Source organism: Mesoplodon bidens (assembly GCF_964165515.1).
Source record: "Mesoplodon bidens genome assembly, chromosome: 17".
Taxonomy (NCBI): domain Eukaryota; kingdom Metazoa; phylum Chordata; class Mammalia; order Artiodactyla; family Ziphiidae; genus Mesoplodon; species Mesoplodon bidens.
In genome coordinates, this window is record NC_138174.1 from 44,779,085 (window position 1) to 44,802,860 (window position 23,776).

General features: G+C 32.9%; 1 protein-coding gene across 5 annotated transcripts in view; it reads right to left on the bottom strand.

The window, feature by feature from the left end:
- Positions 1 to 23,776, bottom strand: part of DACH1 (dachshund family transcription factor 1) — a gene marked incomplete at both ends in the record, with an annotated part of 411,700 nt that overhangs the window by 34,174 nt on the left and 353,750 nt on the right. For all 5 annotated transcript variants that reach the window (XM_081214579.1, XM_081214577.1, XM_081214578.1 and 2 more), the window contains 4 exons: positions 3,817 to 3,885; positions 4,385 to 4,528; positions 7,487 to 7,634; positions 16,391 to 16,542. In XM_081214579.1, coding sequence (XP_081070705.1) covers positions 3,817 to 3,885; positions 4,385 to 4,528; positions 7,487 to 7,634; positions 16,391 to 16,542 — 513 coding nt within the window. The remainder of the gene's footprint in view (positions 1 to 3,816; positions 3,886 to 4,384; positions 4,529 to 7,486; positions 7,635 to 16,390; positions 16,543 to 23,776) is intronic.

Consider the following 23,776-nt stretch of genomic DNA (forward strand, 5'->3'; position numbering starts at 1 on the left):
CTAAATAGACATTTCTCCAGAGAAGATATATAGACTGCCAACAAACACATGCAACCATGCTCAACATCATTAATCATTAGAGAAATGCAAATCAAAACTATTATGCGATAGCATCTCACACCAGACAGAATGGCCATCATCAAAAAATCTTCAAACAATAAATATTGGAGAGGCTTTGGAGAAAAGGGAACCCTCAAACACAGTTGGTGGGAATGTAAACTTATACAGCCACTATGGAGAACAGTATGGAGGTTCCTTAATAAACTAAAAATAGAACTACCATAAAACCCAGCAATCCCACTCCTGGGCATATATCCTGAGAAAACTGTAATTCAAAAAGTCATGTACCACAATGTTCATTGCAGCTCTATTTACAATAGCCAGTACATGGAAGCAACCTAAGTGTCCATCGACAGATGAATGGATAAAGAAGATATGGCACATATAGACAATGGAATATTACTCAGCCATAAAAAGTAAGGAAATTGAGTTATTTGTAGTGAGGTGGATGGACCTATAGTCTGTCTTATAGAGTGAAGTAAGTCAGAAAGAGAAAAACAAATACCATATGTGCACACATATATATGGAATCTAAAAAAAAAAAAAGTCATGAAGAACCCAGGGGCAAGATGGGAATAAAGACGCAGACCTACTAGAGAATGGACTTGAGGACACGGGGAGGCAGAAGGGTAAGCTGGGACAAAGTGAGAGAGCGGCATGGACATATATACTCTACTAAATGTAAAATAGATAGCTAGTGGGAAACAGTCGCATAGCACAGAGAGATCAGCTCGGTGCTTTGTGACCAGCTAGAAGGGTGGGATAGGGAGGGTGGAAGGGAGGCAGACGCAGGAGGGAAGACATATGCAGATATATATATATATATATGAATAACTGATTCACTTTGTTATAAAGCAGAAACTAACACACCACTGTAAAGAAATTATACTCCAATAAAAATGTTAAAAATAATTAATAATTATCCCTAAGGAAATAAATAAAATAAATAAATACTGATAAGGCAACATTTATTTGAGGGTCACTGAGTAGTATTTAAGTGCCTGACTGCTAGGTGACTAACTCCTGGGCCAAGCATGGCATTTATTTATGGCCAAAACGTTAAAAATAAAGGAGTATATGACAAGTATAAAGAAATGTGAGTTTCCTTTTTTTTCCCTAATTAAGTTGAGTTTATTTTGAAATACAGAATAATTTCAGTTATGATTGGATTGGGAGCAAGAAAGAATACAAAGACTATCATAACGCCTGGGCTTGGGGACACTGAGAAAAAGTAAGTGAAGGGAACAAGGCTGTGTTTGTGTCATTCTTGAAGTGTGAAGCAACACATGCTCATAGCTCCCAGAATGTCTGACATAGACCATTTCACAAATTAGCAATGAGTTCTGGTTCTTTCTTCTTTGCCTTTCCCATTCTTGACCTTAGGCTCCGAATTTTACTAAATACAGTCTTTTTTTCTTTGATATCATCTCTTCGTCATTAATTTTGTTATTTTTGTTAGCTTCCAAATTTATGAATTTAGTTTCCAGGTTTATAAAAAGTTTCAAAGGGCCAAGTGAGCTTATTTACTGGGGTTCAAGTAGCAAAAGATGATCTCTGCTTTTGTATATTAAAAGTCTTAGGTAGTTCAAGTGCTAGTGAAATAACTTTTATCAATTAACACATAGAAATGCAGATTCATCTAAAGTGTTTTTTCTAGATTACATTTGAGAAAAAATCATATTATGTAATTCAAATCATTAATATTAGTTAAGTGTTTTACAGAAAACTGTTCAATGAAGAGTATACGAAAATAACTAAATCTAAGTGTAAGTATACACAAGGTAGAATATTGCTAATCATTCACTTTAGACTTGAGGAACCCATCTTCTTAATTGACAAGCTGAATGAATGAATGAATGAATGAAGTGAAAAAATGTTTTATATTACAGTTAAACCAAAGCAATAAATAACCCCATAAGTTTTATATTTGCTTAAAGTAACTATGTATAATTGTGTTCAAATGTTTCATTTCATTAATTATTAAGTTGTCTGAGTGGGTTTTCTATGTTATACAACTGACAGCATTGTGGATGGCAAAAAGAAGGCAATTTATTATTAAAAATTTTCTTCAGAGTACTAAGTAAATCGTAATAGAAATTGAGAGTTGTCAGAACTTCAACCTAGAGAGCAAGATCTTATCTATATTGAAATATATTAATATATTTGAATATGTGAGTTTTACAAATTCAAATAAAAATAATTATGGCCTTATTGATGGACAAAATATTCCTGATAGCAAACTCATGAACTATATATTATGTCAACTATGCAAAAATGTTTAATCATTGCCTAATCCTTTCTTAAACCTCCCATTTGTGTGAAGGAATATATTGTCTATAATTTTTCTTAGCTTGAGTTCTGACCACCTTGAGAATTCTGTGGATATCAGATAATTTATATATCGCATCTACCTAGAGACTTATGTGCTTCCTTAGACCATTTTGGACATTAGCTAAGTTAGTGCCTGAGTAGTGCTCAAACACACAAACCAGGGCTGATTATCTACATTGGCCTTATTGAGGTTATTGTCCCTGATAAAGAGGACTGGCTTTGTTATTAGTAAGTTGTTTACTTATGTGTGCAATTCTTTAGAGATGCAACAGAAAGCTTTTGATTTTATAATATTAGATGCACCCACATATATAATTTTACTGAAGTCTGTAATGCTCTAAAACAGTGAAGTCTTTTCTACATCTACAGGTGCATTAATCTTGTATATCCAAGAAGGTGTCTCGTAATAACATACGGTTCAAGCCTTAGGATTTAAAAAATAATTATCATGGTGTCAGTTAAAATCAACAAGCAAAAAACATTCTCCAGGAATGTTTCAAGTTTCCGATTTTTATTTATTGCATGTATGATACTTTACAACATTATATTTCCTTTACACTAAACCAAGAATTATACTTTTGGAACTGATTAAGTAACACAATTAATGTCAAACAATATCCCCAAAATGATTGAGCCTAAAATGCAAAATGAAAACAGTTGGGAGGATTTTAGCAGTTAATCATTTAAGGCTTTCCTTTGAAGAATCATCTTCATTTAATGCTCTTTTTACTGTTTAGTATTCATGCTGTTAGACTGAGTTTATTGTCTAGAGTAGATGTTAGACTATAAGTGCTACCTTCAGATTTTGTTCTTTCCTAATAGTGTGGTCTCAGCAATATAAATATTTTTCTCTTGTGAGTGTTTAATAAAACTCCCTTTAGTATTCTATATATGATTTTGCTCAGCAGATTTGTGTTATTAAAATGTATATAGTGGCACACAGAACATTTGGAAAATCCACATAAGACCAAACAATCTTATTTATTGTTAGCTTTCAACTGGCCTACTTTGCATGTAATGTCACAGGAACAAAAAGAAGACAATTTCAAATTTCAAGAACTACCTAGTTGATTAACTCATGAATTTACTGATATAGAATAGAACTTATAAACCCTTCGTGTATTAGATTGGGCTTCAAGCATTCAATAAAACACATTTACTGTGTTCAAGATTAAATCATACATTGTTTAAAATTAATTATTCTTTTTTAATTGCATTGCATAAACAGAAATGACCTGTTAATTTAAAGAAAGTCTATCAGCACAAAATGAATTCACTCATATAAACAAGCAAGATGAACTTGACCTTGTTTGAACTTGTTTTGATGTGGCCCAGATGGTAGGCTACATGCTTGAATAGCAGGCTAAAGCGGAGGAAAAACTCATAGTGCAAGATCTAGATTTATAGCCTTTTGCAAATTCCTACCTTGTATTGTCCTTTCGGCATCTGTTCTGCCGCCACTGCGGTCAGCTTCTATCTCTGGGGTCAGAGAGTCTAAAAGCACAGAAAGGTAAGAGTGACACACATTTCATTTTATTTCCATTGTCCTTTAAAAAAAAGCAACCTGTTACTTTGGTGCTGAATTAAAATTACATAAATCTTTGTCATCTTTTAAAGGTTGAACAAAGACTATAACCATGAGAACTATCAGAAGATTTGAATGGATAAATAATGCAAAATTGTTCATAAAATGAGATGGGGGGTTGGGAAGTTCTTAGATTAATATTTTATTATGTTTCAGTACAGACAGATTTGGTTAAATGGAGAAGCAATGTCAAGTCTCAGATACTGAAGTAACAAAACTGTGGAAGCACCTATGAAATAAAACATTTCCCCCAACACATATGACTCTTCTTCCCACCCTTCTTTCAAGCAGAGCTTAATGAATCACAAGCCATAAAAATATACAAAACCACAAACACATGACTAAAATTGCCTTTTGAGTATTCAAAATGAAAGTTAGTTAGCCATGCATAAAGATGCATCCTCTTACCATTTAAGACCCTGAGACTATCTGCTGAAGCTGCCTGTTTTAGTGTTTGTTCGGCTTGCTCACGCCGTTTTGTCTCAAATTCAAGTGCTTCTTGCAATTTTCTCTTTGCCTTCTTCTCCTTCTTTAGCCTCTTTTGAACTATGGCTAGAAAAGAGTATATGTACATTATTATTTTTTAAATTTTTTGCAATGATCATCTTTCCACAAATGGTCTGTGTTTTATGTAATGTTCTTCTTTTTTTTTCCTTGCTGGACTGCATCGTCTATGCAGAGGAAGTTTAAAAACAGCAACAACAGCAACCCACTTTTACCTAAAATAGATCTCAGTAAAATATCCAAGGAGGCCAATTTTTATTTAGCTTTGAACTATTACAAGATTGACTCTAATTGTCATATGTGGAGGCAGATTTAATGGGAAACTAATTTTAATAGATATTTATATTCACTAATAAAGGAAGACTGATTAAGTAAATTTTGTGGCTTAGTCTCTGCCCTGGAATCAGACTAACACAAAGTAGTCTGAATAGTGCAAAACTTTATGACACCTGTCTCTTTATGAAGCATCAATTTTGAGTAGTAAATGGAGCATTTCCCCTATAAATGCTTTACAAAAATGTTGCACCAGCAAAATTTTTAATAATTCTTTCTTGAAATTTTAGAAAATGCAACAAATATTATTGTATATGAGGAGCTAAATAATCTTAATTATTGTTAACACATATAAGCAGATATTTTTGGATGAAGCTATTGTAATTTTCTTAGAGATATTAATAATTTCTTCATAGCAAATATATATGCACTATAACATATCTCAAGAAAGTTTTACTTTTACTCTGCAGGAATCTGATGAGTATAAAACTTCACTGCTACTTATATAAAAAAGTAGCTTATGATACAAAAAGTTAACTATGATGAATTTTTCTCCTACTGGACAATTTATATATTTGTATATAACTTGTAATCAATAAATAATAACAAATGTTCCTCACAAAATGTATGTTAACTGTACTTTCATTCATACAATAATTGATCATTGTTTTAACTTTTATACTACATATAAAGTAAGCAGTCAGCATATGGAAATCATAAAAGTCCTTTCTTTGAAATAATTTGTTCTTGGATAGTTGATAAACATTGTGGATGTGAATGTGACAGAATCAGTATTAGAAAATCCTTCTGGTAGAGTTAGTCACAAGAAGTAATTATTCCAAGTTTATAATATGATTACTTACTACAGATTAAAGAACAACATTTTTTATTTAGCACAGTATTTACTCAAAATATAAAATAAGGTAATAATGGCTCATGTAAGAGTTTTACTTTCAATTTCTAATTTACACAAATCCCATTTTTATAATCATTATTATTAAGATGGCAGACCATTAACTTGTCTAGTTTATTGTTGCTGGTATTATATATTAACAGAAACTGTATTTTATCAAAATGTACATTGAGTACAGTCTTATAAGAAAAACAAAACTGGTTTCAAATAAATGCTAATTTCCTTTATTTAATAGTGTGAAAATCATATGCTTATCTTAACAAAATTACTTGCCTACACTTTCCCTTTCCAAAGATGATTGTTTATAAGTCCTTTTGAAAAGAAACGGTGATTTCTGAATTATTTATTTGGATTGTGTACTCCCATGGCACTGAAAGCTCAGTATCCAGCGCCTTGCCATAGACCGCTCACCGCTTCCTCCTGTGTGACTGAAGCAAATGGGATTGCCATGTTCTCTCTTCAGGGTAATATGCTGCTTCAATAGACACACTCATAATAGATAATTACTGATAGCTATTACTCTTAATTTGTTGTTCATAATTAATTAAATGGGAGGTGCATGATGTGATGTGTGAAACATTTTGCCCTATACCTCTAGTGGTTAAAGGAATAAAACAGAATGTAAATCCTCCAACAGTTGTGAACCAACAAAATTCTGAAAGTCTCTCAAGTAACCAGAAGGTTACTTTAGGAATTCAAGGGTCTGCTTTTAAGTCTTCTAAAAAAAAAAAAAAGACACTTCTCCAAGTGAGAACAAAATCAAGACGTGGCTATCTCATGGAAGATGGTTCCACAGAATGAACCATGTTCACTTAAAACATATCCTGCTATCAATGTTTATCTTGTTTTGATTACTCTAGTATCTAAATCTATGTGAAATTAGATTATTTAGAACAGTGCTATACACCTGGGGTGACAGTTTCCCAAATCAGCCTCATCCCAGGACCCACTAGCTGTTGCTTCATAGTAACTAATGAAAAACATTTAAGTCCTGCCAGTTTTGAAAGCAATACAGAAAGAATGATTTTTAAATGACCATGTCAAACATATCAAAGGAGAAAGTGTGGTGTATTTATAATGGATACTTATTAAATGAGAGAAAAGGAGCTCCCCCTTCTAGAATACTGAGGAGAACCTTAGAGCTGAGACAAAGAGGAAGTGGTTGTAAAGAAAATACTCTTTGATTTCATACATAAAATAAACACACAAATATGAATGACCTTCAAAATTATCTATACATGCACTGTAAAGTGCCCAATAAAAATTCCTATCAGTTTCTATTCTGATGTGTATTTGACCTTGTTGGATGAAAATGAGGCATTCAGAAAGAAAATTATACAAACACTCAACTTTGGTCATTTGTTCATATATTCATCAGTCTCCCATTTCAGTTGATAAATATCTTACTAAATCTGCTTTGCTTGAATAATCAGTATTTTGTATTTTAGCTTTATGACTTTAACTCAAGTTTTTCAAAGGGCAATTGTGAATGAATATAAAATTTTTCTTCATGGCTGTCATCTTATCAGAGCACCTTCTTATCTTAAAATTATGAATTCGTTAAATGCTGTAAGCAATAAAAATTATGTGACTAATGATATAATTGATATATTTCAACCCCTTGAGGTATGAACAGAAGAGAAACAATGTACTTTGGAGATTAAGAAGCACAGTAAACCCAGGATTCAAATCCTGCTCTAAAATTTAGCTAAAAGTAAAAACAAAAAAATTTACGGTCTCACAGTAAATCACGAAAGATAGTATTGTTATGTTGAATATTTGACATAAAGTGTTAGACTTAGTTGGAAGTTTGAAAATACCTCTATTCTTTTGTTCCATCGCCAACTGCTTCTCCAGTGTTTCCCTTAATTCTCTTTCCCTTAAAAAATCCATCTTCAGTTCTGTTTTTTCAAGTTGAACCTGTTTTTCTTGAGCTCTGGCATTATCTATGGCAACTTTCAAGAGCCCCTGTACAAAGAAGGTATTGAGAATTGTAATATTTGGGTATGAAGAACATTTCATTCATTACTTTAAAGTATTTTAAAAGAGAACAACCCACTTATCAAATTCTTTGACTACTGTTGTGCAGTCACTCTGTACTCACTAGGACAAATAATAGAACTAAAGCAAAAAAAATCTAAATTTAATTAAACTATTTTAGAAAGACAAATATTTTTGGCATGCAGGTTCAACTGCTTCTAATTAGAATATCTAGATTTAAAACTATATGAGGGCAGCACATAAGCGTGTCTAAGAAATAAATACCGTGGAGAAAATTAGACTGGAGCTGTTCCACGTGTAATTATCTGACATAGTTTATGTAACCCCACGTGATGCTGGCAGGACCCACCTATCTCTCAGAGCTCATTCTCTACCACTCTCTACTGAGATTATATGCGACACCAGTGGCCTTTCGTTTCTCAAGGCACTGATTTGTTTCTGCGCCAGGGACTTGGCTCTTTCTGATACCCTCCTGAATGCTTTTCCTCCCGAGTTTTGCATGGCTCATCCTTCATTGCACGTTTGTTCCGTCAGCACTCAAGAAAGGCCTTCTCTTCCCACCCTATCTGGAACAGCCCTCCAAACTCACCTGCTTATTCCCTCCTTAAAATTCTTCATAGCATTATTATGTAATTTTGTCATATATTTATTCATTTAGTGCTTTATGTTGCATCTTCTCCACTGAAAGGTAAGCTCTCTGAGGCAGGGACATTTTCTCTCATTGGGTACTATGTCCCTAAAACCCAGGGAGTGCCTACCATAGAGTAGCTTTTTAAATTTTGATGAATAGAAATTATAATACTGGTATATTTTTATCGAGCTACATAACATGTGTAAGGGATCCAAAACTTAGTGGCTTAATAGTGCATTATTTTTAAAAAGGCAATCAAAATGTCTAGAAACAGAGGATAACTTTTAGGGGACTATTTGACATTATATATAATAATTGAAGAGCATATGGTGAAAGCAAACTATATTTATTTATATAACATAAAGTCATATATATGTAATTTGACTGTATGCTATTTAAAAAAATTAGTAGTATTCTGAGGTTTTTGAAAATGAGATTATGAGAATATGTAAAACATATACAAAGCATTCTGCATGTGTTCTTTTCTAAGATGCTTTAGAAAATTATTAGTAAACTTATTAGTAAAAATTGGAGCTAAAATTTCCATCCTTATCAACTCAGCAATACAAAAAGCTGTTTTGAAGAAGACATTTTGCTTTGGTTTGTGAACATCAGCAGCTGAATTTTTCAATTGAAATTAGAAATGAAATGGAAGTTAGTGCCAATTGTAGATATATTCTAGAATGTGACTCCTTTGCAGGAGACACCATAAGCAGTTTGATTCAGGAATTTCAACTCCAGCTTGACTTGTTAGTGCAATAGGAATGTACCTGCAGCTCAGCCCACTGATGTAGCACTGTCACAAGCCATTTTTAGTCTCTTTTCAAGCACATATAAATTATTTCATATTTGTTGTTACTGACCCTGAGTTTTATGGATTCATTCTTGTGATATGAAACAAACCAGAGAATTTCTATGTGGCAGTTCAACCCTCCCTACTCTTTTGTTTTTAGCAATAAAACATAGCTGCTAAGAAAACTGCCATCTTAATTCAGTAACATTCCTGTGTATGTTTCTTCTTCATCAGAAACAAACAATTAGTAACAAATAAAAGAGATCATTACATCAAGTGCCCTTTTAGATCACCCCAATTAAAACTTTAGTTTTGCTGTATTTTAATGCTAAGATACCAAATTCTAATTTTCTGCTCTGATTGCTCTAGTTGACTTATCTTTGAAAGATGTACTCTCTGTGCAATGTCTAGATATTATTTAGCAAGATGCCAATGTTGGCACCACTTAATGTGTTGATTGGTTGTATTATCAGTAGCTGTTTAAAATAAATTACTATTAAACTATTATTGTCCTTGGCTGATAAAACACAATATTTTGGCATTTTTTAAAGATGAAACAATCATTATGAATAAACATGTTGAATAATGTTAAGCTGCAACTCTAATTTGTGTAATTTTATATTAATATTTGTTGTAAAGTATGAAGTTGCTAAGAACATTTATATTTACTGTTTCCTTTTGTCACTGTTGCTGCTAGTGTCGCTAATGGTAATATATTACCTATTCCTGCTGATTATATCTGAAAAATATTAGCTTTTAGGATCCAATACTGTCTAGGGAATATTTATAAGCTGTATAAAATTAAGTTTCATTTTTAGACTTTAAATCAGTGCACATCAGGAGTCCAGTGTGAACAAAAATCTTCACTAGAGTCAAACAGATGCATATGCAAAAAATATGGTATTGCTTGTGACTGCTCTGCTGCAAAAAATACAGAAAACCGATTAAATTTCAGTGCAGCAGGGAGCTGGGAAAAGCAATAGCAACTAGTGTTCACAACATCTACAAATCACTGGGACACCATTTTAACCATCAATGATAATAGTACTTTCAGATTTGTGTGACTTCTGTAAATTTTCCAGGTAGATCATATGCAGAAGGTCACACTAAATGCTGCGTCTCATGCGGTCGTGCAGTATCAAGCAAAATTCTAAGATGACTGTAAAATACACAGGGCTTAAAATGTGAATTTGCTTCCAAGGGGTGGTCAGTTCTCATGGTGTTGAAGTTGGATCATGATAGTTGTGAAGAAATGCATTTTAAGCTTACTCTATGACACAGAAGTTATTAAAGATAATGGTTGTTTGACCTCAAATTTCTATAAGTCAGGCATAATGGTTGTCATAATACACAAACATTTTTGTTTTCTGCAATGGTCTACCATGTAAATTAAATTATTTCCATAATTTTTCAGGGAATGAGTCTATTATATATATAATATACATATATATATTTTAAGGACACTGATTAATCTAGCAATATCTCAACTATTTCTATAGCCTAGGAAGTACAAATATCTGATTGTATAAGGGGACTTTAAGATATACTGATATGAAAGAAACATTTCTTAATTTGCTAGTTAGATCCTAGAGGAAGAAAAGCTTACTTAATTCATATTTGTATTTTGTACAAATTTATTTCAGAATCAGATGACACGTAAGGTTCCATGAATGTCACTGAAACTCACTTGCCAAAATTTGTGCTCAATAATTTGCTGCTTCTAATGAAAGTAAATAACTTAGTTTGAGGAGATTTTTAGCCATCACCTATTCTAACTAAAACCTTTTAAATATTAGAAAACCAAGGTCCAGAAGGAACAGGTGACTTATCCAAGATCCCAAACTAGTAAGTTGACTAAGCCTGGATCAGAACTCCCTAGCTTACTTAACTTTTTTTTTTGTCTTTAGTTTCTTTCCAGGATGAGAAGGAATAGTGTGCCTTGAAACCAGGAACTTTTATAGACAGAAAAAAAATATGATAGCACAGTATCAACTAACACATTTTTGCAGCTCTTGTGACAAAAGTTATAGCTATACTTGGTTTAATGTTATGGTTACTGTTCTCCAAAGTCGATTAACAATGAACTCTCCATCAAAAGCACTTCTAGGTATCCTACACTGGATATTGGTGTCTAGAGATCCTACAATGGGTAGAATTTCCTAAGTGATAAGAACAACAGAGGTGAAATGGGTCGTCTGTTACTCACAATAAGCCCCTTGCAACTACACCTGAGCTTCTGTTACTAAGTTGACTTTTGGAAAGCCCCTAAAGGATGGGTGAGGTTCAGAGAGCTTCTGGATTGGTCAGCATGTGGAGGTACTGGCTGGGTGGCATGTGCAGAGGGCACAGAAGCTCTATGCCTCATCCCACATACCTTGTCCTATGCATCTCTTCTATCTGGCTGCTCCTGAGTTATACTGGACAAGTCATCTGCTCCTTCTTGACCTTGGTTTTCTCATCTTTCATAATAAACTGGGTATTTAGTAAGTAAAACATCTTCCTAAGTTCTGTGAGCTGCTCTAACAAATTAATTGAACTCATGGCGGGGGGGGTGGGAACCTCCAATCTGTAGCTGCTTGGTCACAAGCACAGGTTATCATCTGGACTTAAAATTGACAATGGAAATGGGGGCAGGGAGCACAGTCTTGTGGGACTGAACTCTTAACCTGTGAGATCTGATGCTATCTCTCGGTAGATGGTGCCAGAATTGAGTTAAATTGTAAGGCACCCAGCTGGGGTTGCAGATTGCTTGGTGTGGGAAAAACTACCAGACATTTCTTGATCAGAAGTGTCAGAAGTTAAGTAGTGTTGGAGCAGAGTAGAGGAGACTTACACAAGAGTATTTTTCCTGTATAAGGACTCATTAAGATTACTCAGTAAATATTAGTTTTTACTATTTATGTTATTATTATTGTTGCTGTATACAATATAAATTAGTAAATACAATATAGAGTCCAGATTTGTAAGAGGTTAATGCTACTGTCTTCAATATAGTAAACTGGGTTTAAAATACTGGCTGTATTTTACTGTTTTTTTTATGTGATCTCTTTTCACAAGTTGGTAATGGGAACAAAGGGGAGAAGATTAATATATTATGATTAAAGATAAAAAGATATAATGTAAGACCAATATATCTGATTCTAGTCTACCCATATTTTGAAGCCAGTGTCCTATTTTTTTGTTTATCTTTTCAAAAAGTTTCCTTCTAATTCTCTTATCTGACTCTGTTATAATTAAAAATATGTATTGATGATGAAAATGAAAAATGATTAATTTCTTTGAAATGTATAAAATATAACATTACTGGTCATGACATTGAAATGTAAAGACTGGAATATGTATAATCAGAATATTTTGGTCAAATTATTTTTCACTGTCTTCCCTTAAATATAGAAGTAAAGAATGCTTTTTAAATACAACATTTGAATTATGTTTATTTATTAGACCATAGTGAACCAATCTGGGACTGCCATTCATTGTGGTTTTAACATCCCTTTTAGGTCTTCCTTGTTTGTTTAATACCACCACATAGACAAACCATACTGACCCAAACTCCTATCCTCTCTCCCCTTATGGCATATATCTTTAGTGCTAACTTCACCCCTAACTAAACTTTATATTCTCTACCTTATTTTACCTTTCTACTTTTTACTTATTTACCTATTCTTATTTTAATATTTGTAAGTCATTTAAAATAATTCTTGTAAATAGGATAAACAATGTAAATAATTTGTTCTTGGTCCTATGTACAAATAGATCCCAGGTATACTTTACAGCATGAAAGCTCAGATTGAGTAAGTAGGAAAAATTCTCCTTTCAGTTTGTTCAAATGGTAGTCAATGATCGAAGGTGTCACGTCTAGTAAATTGACACTAAAATTCTACTTTCCTCACCTATAACCTCACAGGGAGTTCTCCACAGATGTATTTGATTAAGGAAGCCATAATGAAAGACTACCCGCATTGAAAAAAATAAAATAAAATTCCATGTAAAGTACATTTTTAAAAATCCTAAAAAGCAAAATCTAGAATGAATCCATATCTCTCACTAAACTGAAATTGCTGTCTTTTACTGAAGATATCTTTATCCTTTATTACTTTTAATTTCTGAAACACTCAAATTTTAAGAAAGAACAGTATAGTTCTAGGAGGCAGAAAAAATCTTGTGCCTAAAGTTAATAATATATATATATTTTTTCTATACTACATATATTTTTCTCTACTACTGATATATATAAAATATATATTTTCTATACTATATATAGTACATATATATTTTAAAATACTAGTCTACAGTATTTTTTCCACAGGCCCTCTTTTAAAGCACTAAGAAATAACATTTATGAAAATTCAATTCTGATAACACATTATGGAAAGGACATCTGTAGTAATCATTACAAATTTTAAAATTGAATATTATCAAATTATAGAATATCATGAAATTAACTTATTGAATATTAGAACAATAACTCCTTAAGTTATTCTGAAGAGATGTTTGGTCATAAGTTTTAAGGAAAAGTAGAGTTTATGTGCACTAAATTTAAATATAACCCAATGTCTTGGGTTTAATTACAATAACAAATATACATAATAAACCTTTAGTTTCAAACATGAAATTGTATGATGTAAAAATATACACATTTTTAACTCAATTCTTTTTCATTGTCATTGTGATAAAATACCTTCGAAGAAAATATGGAGCTTTAAACTTACCACACCAAAAGAGTGTGACCATTTGAAACAGAAAGCAGAGAACCCCATTATATATAATTGAAATTGCAGAGGAAATTGAGGTAGACAGAATGTAATTACCCAAATTAGAATTTGGACAGCAAACACATTTATACTGTATGCCCCATAAGCCAGGGTCATGACTGTTTAAACATTCTACACTATTCCTAGGATATTACTATAACTCAATATATGTGGCAATAATAAAAGAGCTAGCATCTATGACCTTTTGCAAAATAATGTGAAGCCATTACTGAACATAAATCCAGTATGTGTGTCTAATGTGTGTATATATATATATATATATATATATATATACACATGTATATATGTATGTATATATTATTGTGTGTTTGTATTACTGTGCATGGAACTCAGTAAGATTTTTCATCTTTATTTTACCTTATGTACACATATGTGCATGGCACATATACATGTATATAGGTATTAAATCCATACCTATAAATATATAATATCTACATCTATATACATACTTATATATATGCAAGACTGAAGTGAACAAGCATAATTTATTTTAAATGAAGTATTCTTATTGTAGGTGTTCTAACTTTATCAGACACAATTTCCTATGATTTGGGACTAGAAATAAATAACTTAGTTTGCCTTGATGATCATCCTATCATCAACTCTTCCTAAAATGTACCCTCTCAAGACTGGTTGGAAGGTTAGAGAGTATATTAAATCTAGAGATACCTTCAATAAAATAAATTATTTGTCTAAAATGTGTACATTTTAAAACTGAAGTTTTATTTTTTATTTTTTCTTTAAAGAAATAATTCCAGGGCTTCCCTGGTGGTGCAGTGGTTGAGAGTCCACCTGCCGATGCAGGGGACACGGGTTCGTGCCCCGGTCCGGGAAGATCCCACATGCCGCAGAGCGGCTGGGCCCATGAGCCATGGCCGCTGAGCCTGCGCATCTGGAGCCTGTGTTCCGCAACGGGAGAGGCCACAACAGTGAGAGGCCCGTGTACCGCAAAAAAAAAAAAAAGAAGAAATAATTCCAATTTGAGTTGATGCAGATATTTCCAGTCTGGGTATTACTGGCCAGCAGTGGGTGGAAAAACACACCCAAACTGACAGAATTTGACTTAGTGATGTGGTTTTCACACACAATGCAAGGGTCCCTGTGTAAACCCACTCTTCAGATGAGCAAGCTGGTCTACACTGGTGAATGTTTACACAGAAATATTTTCTCTGCTGAAATTGAAATTAAATTACCACTTTCCTGATTAAAGAGGTTTTAGTTAGTGAAGATACAGACACCTAAATGGAGAAATTTAAGTTAAATGCTTAGCTTCATATGGGGTTATATACATAAGAAAATAAATTGTTCCCTTACTTCTCAGAGTGTCCATTTAAAAATGTTGAGGGATATTTTCTGAAAGCATTTAATTTGACAAAGGAGAAATTCATTAAAAACTCTACCTTGGAAAACAATAATATGGGCCAAATTTTGAAAAAAATAAGTTTTATGTTTATTCTAAAATATAATCAATTATTTAGCCTTGATTACATTTAGGCTAGACTGTTGATTTATTTCAATTACTGAGATATAAAACCTTAAAGTTGAATACAGTTCTGGAGACTCTAATTACGTTAGTATTAAAAATGCCATATTAATAGATGAGAAGATATGTTACATTAAAGGCCTTCTGTTATGTCCTTGGAGGGGTAAATAAAATTAATTACATTTCTACTGGGAGAAAGTTTAATATGGTAGGAAATGTGTACAGAAAAATATCACTAAGGATCGAGTGCTTGAGCAAAGATTAAAAAAAAAAAAAATACCAGCACAGTATCTGTAAGCATATGCTTACTACTAGCTATTCCAAGTGTGTTGAAGTAGATGGCAAAAATCTCCATCTGGGGTCCACATGACCACTTCATGTGTGGGCAAGAAAATTATGCTTTCTTTTATCCCAAACACTCTTCTTATTTTGGCTCCATGCTCTATGTTATTGCTAACTGTAAGTATTTTTGATTCATAATGTACTGTACGTAAAATATACATCCTGAAGACTACATAAGAAATCCGTGGAAAGTTTTGTATGGCTTTTTGAAGTCTATTCTTTGAAGAAACCCTATTAACTGAAATAAACTTATTTATGAAAGAAGGGATTTTTTGGATTCTTTTATTTTAGACATATTTGAATGACTAAACATATCATTTCCTCACTGAAAGGCCAGCAGTTTAAAAATAGCTAAATATTTATTAGCACTGGTATACTGTCATTTAGTACATCAGACAAACTTAAACAGTTAGATTTCTCCCATTAATTGGCAATAAGGACGCTATTTAGGCAGAATAATTTTTAAAAGGCCTAGGTCATTTGCATCTACATTTTAATTAAGGTGTAGTATACATATTTGAGTATTTCTAACTAATTTGATTTGTGTAGTAAGTTTAAAGTCTTAACTTGCTAGAAAAATTTCAATACCATGGTTCAGTCAATCTCAAGAATGGATTAAGCTGGAATAGTATGAATTTGGGAAAAATAGACAGCTGAGCCTTCCACGTTCCTTTCTCCCAGACTGTGAAAAAGTCCTACCTGTATGTTAGTCAGAAGGGTCTCTATGGAAGACAATCCATCAGGAAACAGAAAAGGAGATGGGAATCCTGGAGGTAGTGGCTGTCCATGTCCAGTTAGAGAAAGTTTGTCAAGGCTGTCTCTCGCAGTTGGTGTGGAAAGCGGGGTCTCATCTGTATGTGATTGAAACAAAAATATAGAACAAGTTACGCTTGTCTGTTTTTATTAGACCTCAGTAATGGCTTCCCTAGTGGTTTCCAGAACATTTATTGCAAATTGGTTCCTGCTATCAGGAGAAAATGCTTTCTGCTGAATTTTCTTTAATGAAAAAGCTGTGGAGATACAACAAGATAACATTAATGAGTAACTTTATAAGCCTCTTAAATGCAGTCTCTAATGAGACTGAGTTTACAGTGCCATAGAATCTTTTTAAAACAAATATTATCTCATATATAGTTGTGATAATATATTCAGGCTGACTTTATGGGCACCTTCCCCATTATCTCATTTTACTTTGTTCTGTTTGGATTGACAATAGGGTATTTCTAGAGCTTCATATAGGAGAAATGCTATGTATATTAGTGTCTCTTTCTCAATTAACCCTTCCTATATATCAATGATTTGTTCAAATATATTCTTAAGGAATCTACAAGTGAATATACAATTAAAACCTTTAATTCCACGACTAAAATAAAAACTGGAATCAAATATATTCTTTCTCAATTATAATTGAATTATTCAATATCATGAAAACTAAAGATCTAGTTCTTTTGACCCTGAATACCTCTCACCTCATATTGAAAAACTAGTTTTTTAAACATGAAAAAGGGGTCTAAAGAAAGGGTAATAATATACAACTCTCAAAACAACATTTCAAAAATCACATATAAAACCTTCTAAGATAAATTAACCTTTACTTTGTTTATTGAACATTCTCCAACATTGTAAGCAACTTAGAGTAATGCCCAGATACAAATTCTTTTTACTCTCACGGTGAAATCTTCTTATTCAGTTCTTTATTATTTAAACATTTTAAAATAGATACTTGTTATGGTTTACTTTATTATATCACAGAGAAAATTTTATTCAGGACAGGATTCTCAATTTTGTAAATATTTTCATATTTCACACCAGGAAAATTAATCAGAGCAATAAATTTGCACAGTCCTGATAATATCTCTTAATTTTGCAAGTGGCTAAAAACTTCAGCACACTTGCCTTTATGCTTATAATTTGATTCCACTGTTCTCCTGAATCATTTCTTTATTTTTCATTACAACACCTAACCACACAACACCTTTTCCAATTCCCTCTCTCTGGGGCAGAAATATTCTGGAAGTCGCCGCACTTCTCTGTCTCTGACTAATGTCAGGACAAGTTAAATTCATCTCCCTCACCTTTCCACATTTCTAGTTAATGAACCAAAAGGGAAGAAAGGTTGGGGAGGGGAGTGACGGACACAGGCCTTCTGTTAACTACACTGCTCTCATACACACTCACTCATTCCTTAGCAGTTTCTCCTTCCACTCCCTCCTCTGTTAACTTACTGACAGATGATCTGAGGCAGCAGGTACTAGAAGAAGAAACAGAGTTAGCAGCCTGTGTAGGACTCATTGTGTTCTTTTTTTTTTTTTCTTTTTTAATCACTCTTGTCACCAGGGTTAAAGAAAGCCCGCAGTTCAGGGGTAGGACTACTATGTGGCTAATATGATCAAGGTGATCTTGGACACCATTTACCTAGCTGTCGTAAATTACTCTTCCAGACCAAGGCTGCTAGTGTTTTCTCATAATAGCTCTGCAAAGGCGCTTGTTAAACATCTATGTGCATGTGAAATTGTTTAAGAATAAAGAGCTATATTTTTTGATCAGCATCACCTCAGCTGTCACATACTAAAGAAAATGTGGCTTAATAGATCATGGGGATAATAATTGCTTGTCTCTTGAAGAAAGGCATAGAACCAGACGACCACCTGAGTTTGCTTTCAGCATTAGAGTCTATGACTCCACAATTCTTAAAGGTTGTCCGAGCAAAAAGCATCAAATGTATGTATACACACACACACACACACATTTGATTATAAGTTCCATGACTATAAGTTACCATGACTATTTGACTTAACTTCAATACATTTATGCTTGACTACGTTTGGCTATTTTGTGAGTTAATCCATTAATCACTTATGATATATACATTTATATATGTATTTACTTAATATTACCAATATTTACTTAAACAATGTACTAGAAACTGGAGAAGTGATGTTAAAAAAATACAATTTGCAAGTCTTAAGAGCTCATCTAGACCCTAGTGACAGATTCCAATTGTAAAGTAGTTAATTCTTATAGTTAGTAAAACATTTTGTCTTCCATCATTATTCTGTTAGCTACTCCAACTTTTTCCCAATGTAGGATTAAAATTGTTCCTTGTTTATGTGTAGGTATATGTGGGGTGTGTGTGTGAATGTCATTTTTTTTTTTTCTGCAGTTGCTTCAGTGGAGTGCTCATCTTGGTCCTTACGGTTTCAGGTAAGTGTGAACAGAAGATCATGTAGTATGGTATTATGTGGTTAGATTCATTTATTTATCATTTTATATGGTTGAGATACTGCATTAAGCCACTTTCACTCAATCAAATTTAGGGCACAATGACAGCTGTAAAGAAATGAAAAAAGAGTGATTCTTAAGATCAATAAACATATTTGAAAAGAAGACAAATAAATTAATCAAAGATCGAACAAAACAAAAATATTCCTTTGGGCTTCAAGACCCTACTGTCTGAGAAAAAATTGTCATCTTGTGTCAATTAACATCATAGAAAGTCTCAGCCTTCCTACAAAGATAGTAAAATTGGGAACACAGTTATTCCTTTTGAAATAAAAATGACCTTTGATATCCTAAATGTTTTAAGAAGATTAAAGCAAAAGTTTGAGAAGCCAGACAACGTGGAAGAGTGTTTTGACAGCACATAACCTCCACTGACTTCAAACAATGCATGATGATGAAGCACAAATTCACAAAACACCTATTGCAGCTTGATATATCTGTACATTTTTTAAAGTCTTATCTTTAAAAGAAAGTTAGCTTGTCAGATGCTATTCTCTTTGAATTATTATGGCATTTGACAATGTAATCTCTGTTTTTTGTTCTTTGATAGTATGCTTTTAAATAATTTTAAACTTATGGAGATATTGCAAGAATTAAGCAAAGAATCCTTAAATACTTCTGTAGTGTATTGAATGGTAGCCCTCCGGCCCCCACTATAAGTCCATGCCCAATCCCTGGATCCCAGTAATTCAAGCTTATTTGGAAAGAGGGTTTTTACAGGTGTGATTAAGTTAAGGATCTTGAGATGAGATCATCCTGATGTAGGATAGGCCCTAAATCCAATGACAAGTGCCCTTATAAGAGAAAGGCAGAGGGAAGTTTGAGAGACAGAAGAGGGCCACAGAGAAGAGGAGGAGGCAAAGTGGAGATGGAGACAAAGATTGGAATTTTGGGGCCATAGTCAAGGAATGTTGACAACCACCAGAAGCTAGAAGAGGTAAAGAACAGATTCTCCTTTTTAGCCTCTTGGAGGGAGCTCATCATGCTGATACCTTGATTTTAGAACCCTGGTCTCCAGAACTGTGAGAAAATAAATTTCTATTGTTTTATTGTGGTAATTTAAAATGAATTTCTATTGTTTTATTGTGGTAATTTATTAAACCAGCCCTTGGGAATGAAGTTAACACCTTCCTCAAATCCAGCAATTGTTTATATTTTGCCATATTTGGTCTTTAATCATTTCTCTGTCTCTGTCCGTCTCTTGCTCTGTGCATGTGTATGTATGTCTGAACCATCTTCCCTCTTTAATCTTTAAGACTTCACTGCATATTTCATAAGTACAAGGGCATAATTTTTCATAATCACAGTATAAAATCAGAAAGAATAACATACATAGAATACTATTGTTCCACCAAGAGTCCATATTCCAATTCCATTACCTGAGATGTTTTACTATAAAGACAATTAATAAATAAGTATTTTAATTTACTTGACAAGTACTTGGGAAGTATTTTCTCTGAGCAGGTGGCAGGTATATAGTAGCCTACAGGATGGCCTCTGATGATTCCTCCCTGCTGTTATTCATATCCCGTACAGAACCTTTCCCTTAGTCTGAGTTAGACCTAACAAACAGAATAAAGCAAATGTGATGGGATGTCACCTCCAGGATTCAGTTGTAGAAAGTCTGTTTCCATCTCTCTCTCTCTCTCCCTTTCCTTATATTTCCTGCCATGGAGGAACCAGCTGTAATGTCATGAGACAGCCCTGCACAGGGACACAGGACAAGAGACATAGGGCTGCCAAAAACCACATGAGTTGGCTTGAAAGTAGATTCTCCTTGCCCAGTCAATCCTTTAGATGAGGCTGCAGCCCCGCTGACGGCATAACTGCAAACCCTTGAGACCTTAAACCAGAGGTATCCAGCTAAGTTGTACCCAGATTCTTGATTCACAGAAATCATGAGATTTTAAATGTATGATGGTTTAAACCACTAAGTTTTGGTGCAATTTGTTCCACAGCTATAGATAACTAAAACTGTGCATACAACTTTCTGAATACATTAGGATGTATAATGAAACTAATTCAGTGTTCAGTTAGTAACAGCTACTTTGGACATGGGACAACTTCTTCAGGCTTCAATTTCCTCAATTTTAAAAAACTAGCAGGTTGAATGAGACAAACTCTAGTATCACTCAAATCTAAAATTACACATTCTCTATTACTCCTTATAAGAAATCATAAAAATTAGTTAAGTGGAAATTTCACTTATATTGATTGGGGGGTGATAATGCATCAATTTGGAGTCTGAATTTCAATATCTTAATTACAGATTTCAGAGAGTTATGGATATCTAGTTAACATCTGAAAAAGAATGAGTCACACAAACATGAAATTTCAGAGAAAGCTATTGATTATACTTAGGTTTACAAACTCTGTTTTATAAGGAGTCAAATTATCTTGCTTCATTTTATCAAGTTAGACAATTTGATAAATTCTGATAAAATTTGAGAAATTTATAAGACAGTCACTAACAACACTAAGAACTGATGCAATGATGGGTACATCTTCCTAGGGATAAAATAAGCACTTTTGAAAGCTGCATTAACTAGGGCATAATCTTTTTAAGTACTCCACATCCATAGGGGTCAGTAGTTATGACAGTTCTCTAAAGAGTTTTTGTTATTTTTAAAGTCCTAAGAAAGAGTGGTTATTAACTTTAAAATATTCTTGTATTTTAATTTAGTTCTAGGGAACTACAGTGATTTTCTAAAGGAAAACAGAACAGCACATATTATAAACTAACAAATGATTTCATCTTTTGACCAGAAAAAGCTACTGATTAACATCTTAATAATTATAACAAATATAATTATGACAATTATAACACATAATCAATTAACATCAATTAGAACATAAAGGACAATATAAAGAGAAAGTAAAATATAAAGAGAAAATATTTTAAAACTCCAAAATCATTAAAGTATGAAAAAATGATATTTCATTCTTCTCATCATTTCATCTCATGATTCTACTCTTATTTTAAGTCACTTATCAATAAATGACTATCACTAAGATTGATGCCGCTGTAAAACAGGCTTTTTTCCATCCAATCTTATCACACATAACAATTTAGCAGGATATCCTAAGGAACAATGTTGTTTGAAAAAGTAATGAGCCTCTACTTTTAAAATGTTTTCTTTCCTGTTAACAAAATCTAACTCAGTTGTTATTTTCATAACTAATCCCTTTGGGTTTGAATTATATATTTGCTTTCAAGTTTGTGTGTGTGTGTGTGTGTGTGTGTGTGTATCTTTGTCTCTGATATCTTTTATTAGATCATAAGGTCCAAGTAGAAAAATACTCACTTTTAGAAAACCATACATTCCAAGGGAATTCACATTTATTCATATTAACGTGAAGTGGATAGCAGCAGTATTAAAATGGAAAAATTTCCATATTTAATGTTTACAAGTGATCTGAAAGTTTGCATGAAACTGTTATATTTCTACACTGGTAAAGTAAAAAAAAATGTTGACAAAAATTCTGGAGAATATGGTACTGTCTATAGAGAAGTGAATAGTTATTTATAGAAACAAAATTTTTTCTTGGTCATTTTGATAAATTCCCATCACAATTGTATATAAAGTTAAGTTTACTGGTGTTTTTGGACACTCATCAGCCACATTGTTCAACTGGAGTAGAGGCATGAATAATTTAAAAAATTAAGTATTGGTGTTTAAAAAATTTTGAAACTTACATTCAAACATAAAACACAGTCATTTAAATTGAGCTCAGTCACACCCCAAGCATGGTTCGTTCCTACTCGAGGCTCTCTGGATTTAATTTGACAATAGGAAGTAATAATTCTGATGCCACAATGTAATATTAAATCAAAAACTGGTCACAAACTTTCATGTATCTATTCCAATTCTTGTAAAATATCCAGGAATATCACAAAATAAGTCCTATGTCATATTTTAAATTTTAAGCCCACTTTCCAAATTCTGGATTTAAAATTACTCCATTTTTTTTTACATAAAATCGTTACCATAATGTGATACAGTTACAGTAAAATGAGAAATAACCCAGGCTAGATTCAGAAGGTGTGAGTTTAAGTCCTGGTTCTATCAAGTATTAGGAAATAATTGAGCAAAGAATCCATCTGTTATGTTCTATGAGACTCATTTGGTCTATTTATTAAAACGATGACCACAGACTGAAAGGACTATAGTTCAAATCCAATTAGATTATGTATATGAAAGTGCTTTGTGAAATATAAAATGCTAACAAATATAAAGTATTAATAATTAAGAAATAACTAAATTTATTAGAAATTTCCTATTGTAAACTTGGCTTCAATGTGCCATGGAGGGAATCCTAATATTGTACCATGAGCCATAAGCGTGTGGTTTCTATATTATTTCTCTCTAATGAGCCTTGTGATGATGAAATATCATGTTGATAATAAAATTACTACTGTATAATATTACAGTTGCCGTATATAAACTAAACCTGAGTTACTTCAGTGAACAGTTAAAATTGACTATGATAGAAATAACTTGAGAAAGGGCCAAAGAGGATGAACTAGTTTACTGATCTTTCTTCAGGTAGCAGGTCCTAAAGAAAATGGGTAAATTGTCTTACACAAAAAGAAAATAGTACAGATTTTGGAGAAATAGACTGAAAAGCATAAAAACACTTAATTGCTTGGATATACTGGAAACAGTATTAGAACTCTGGATTTCAAGTTTGGGTAAACAAACGAGAAGATTTAATACTCAAAGGAGATCATTGTAAGTGCATGTTTGGCAGGATGATGGAGGTGTGTTAAGAAATACACCAAGCTCACAGTTCTGCCTAATT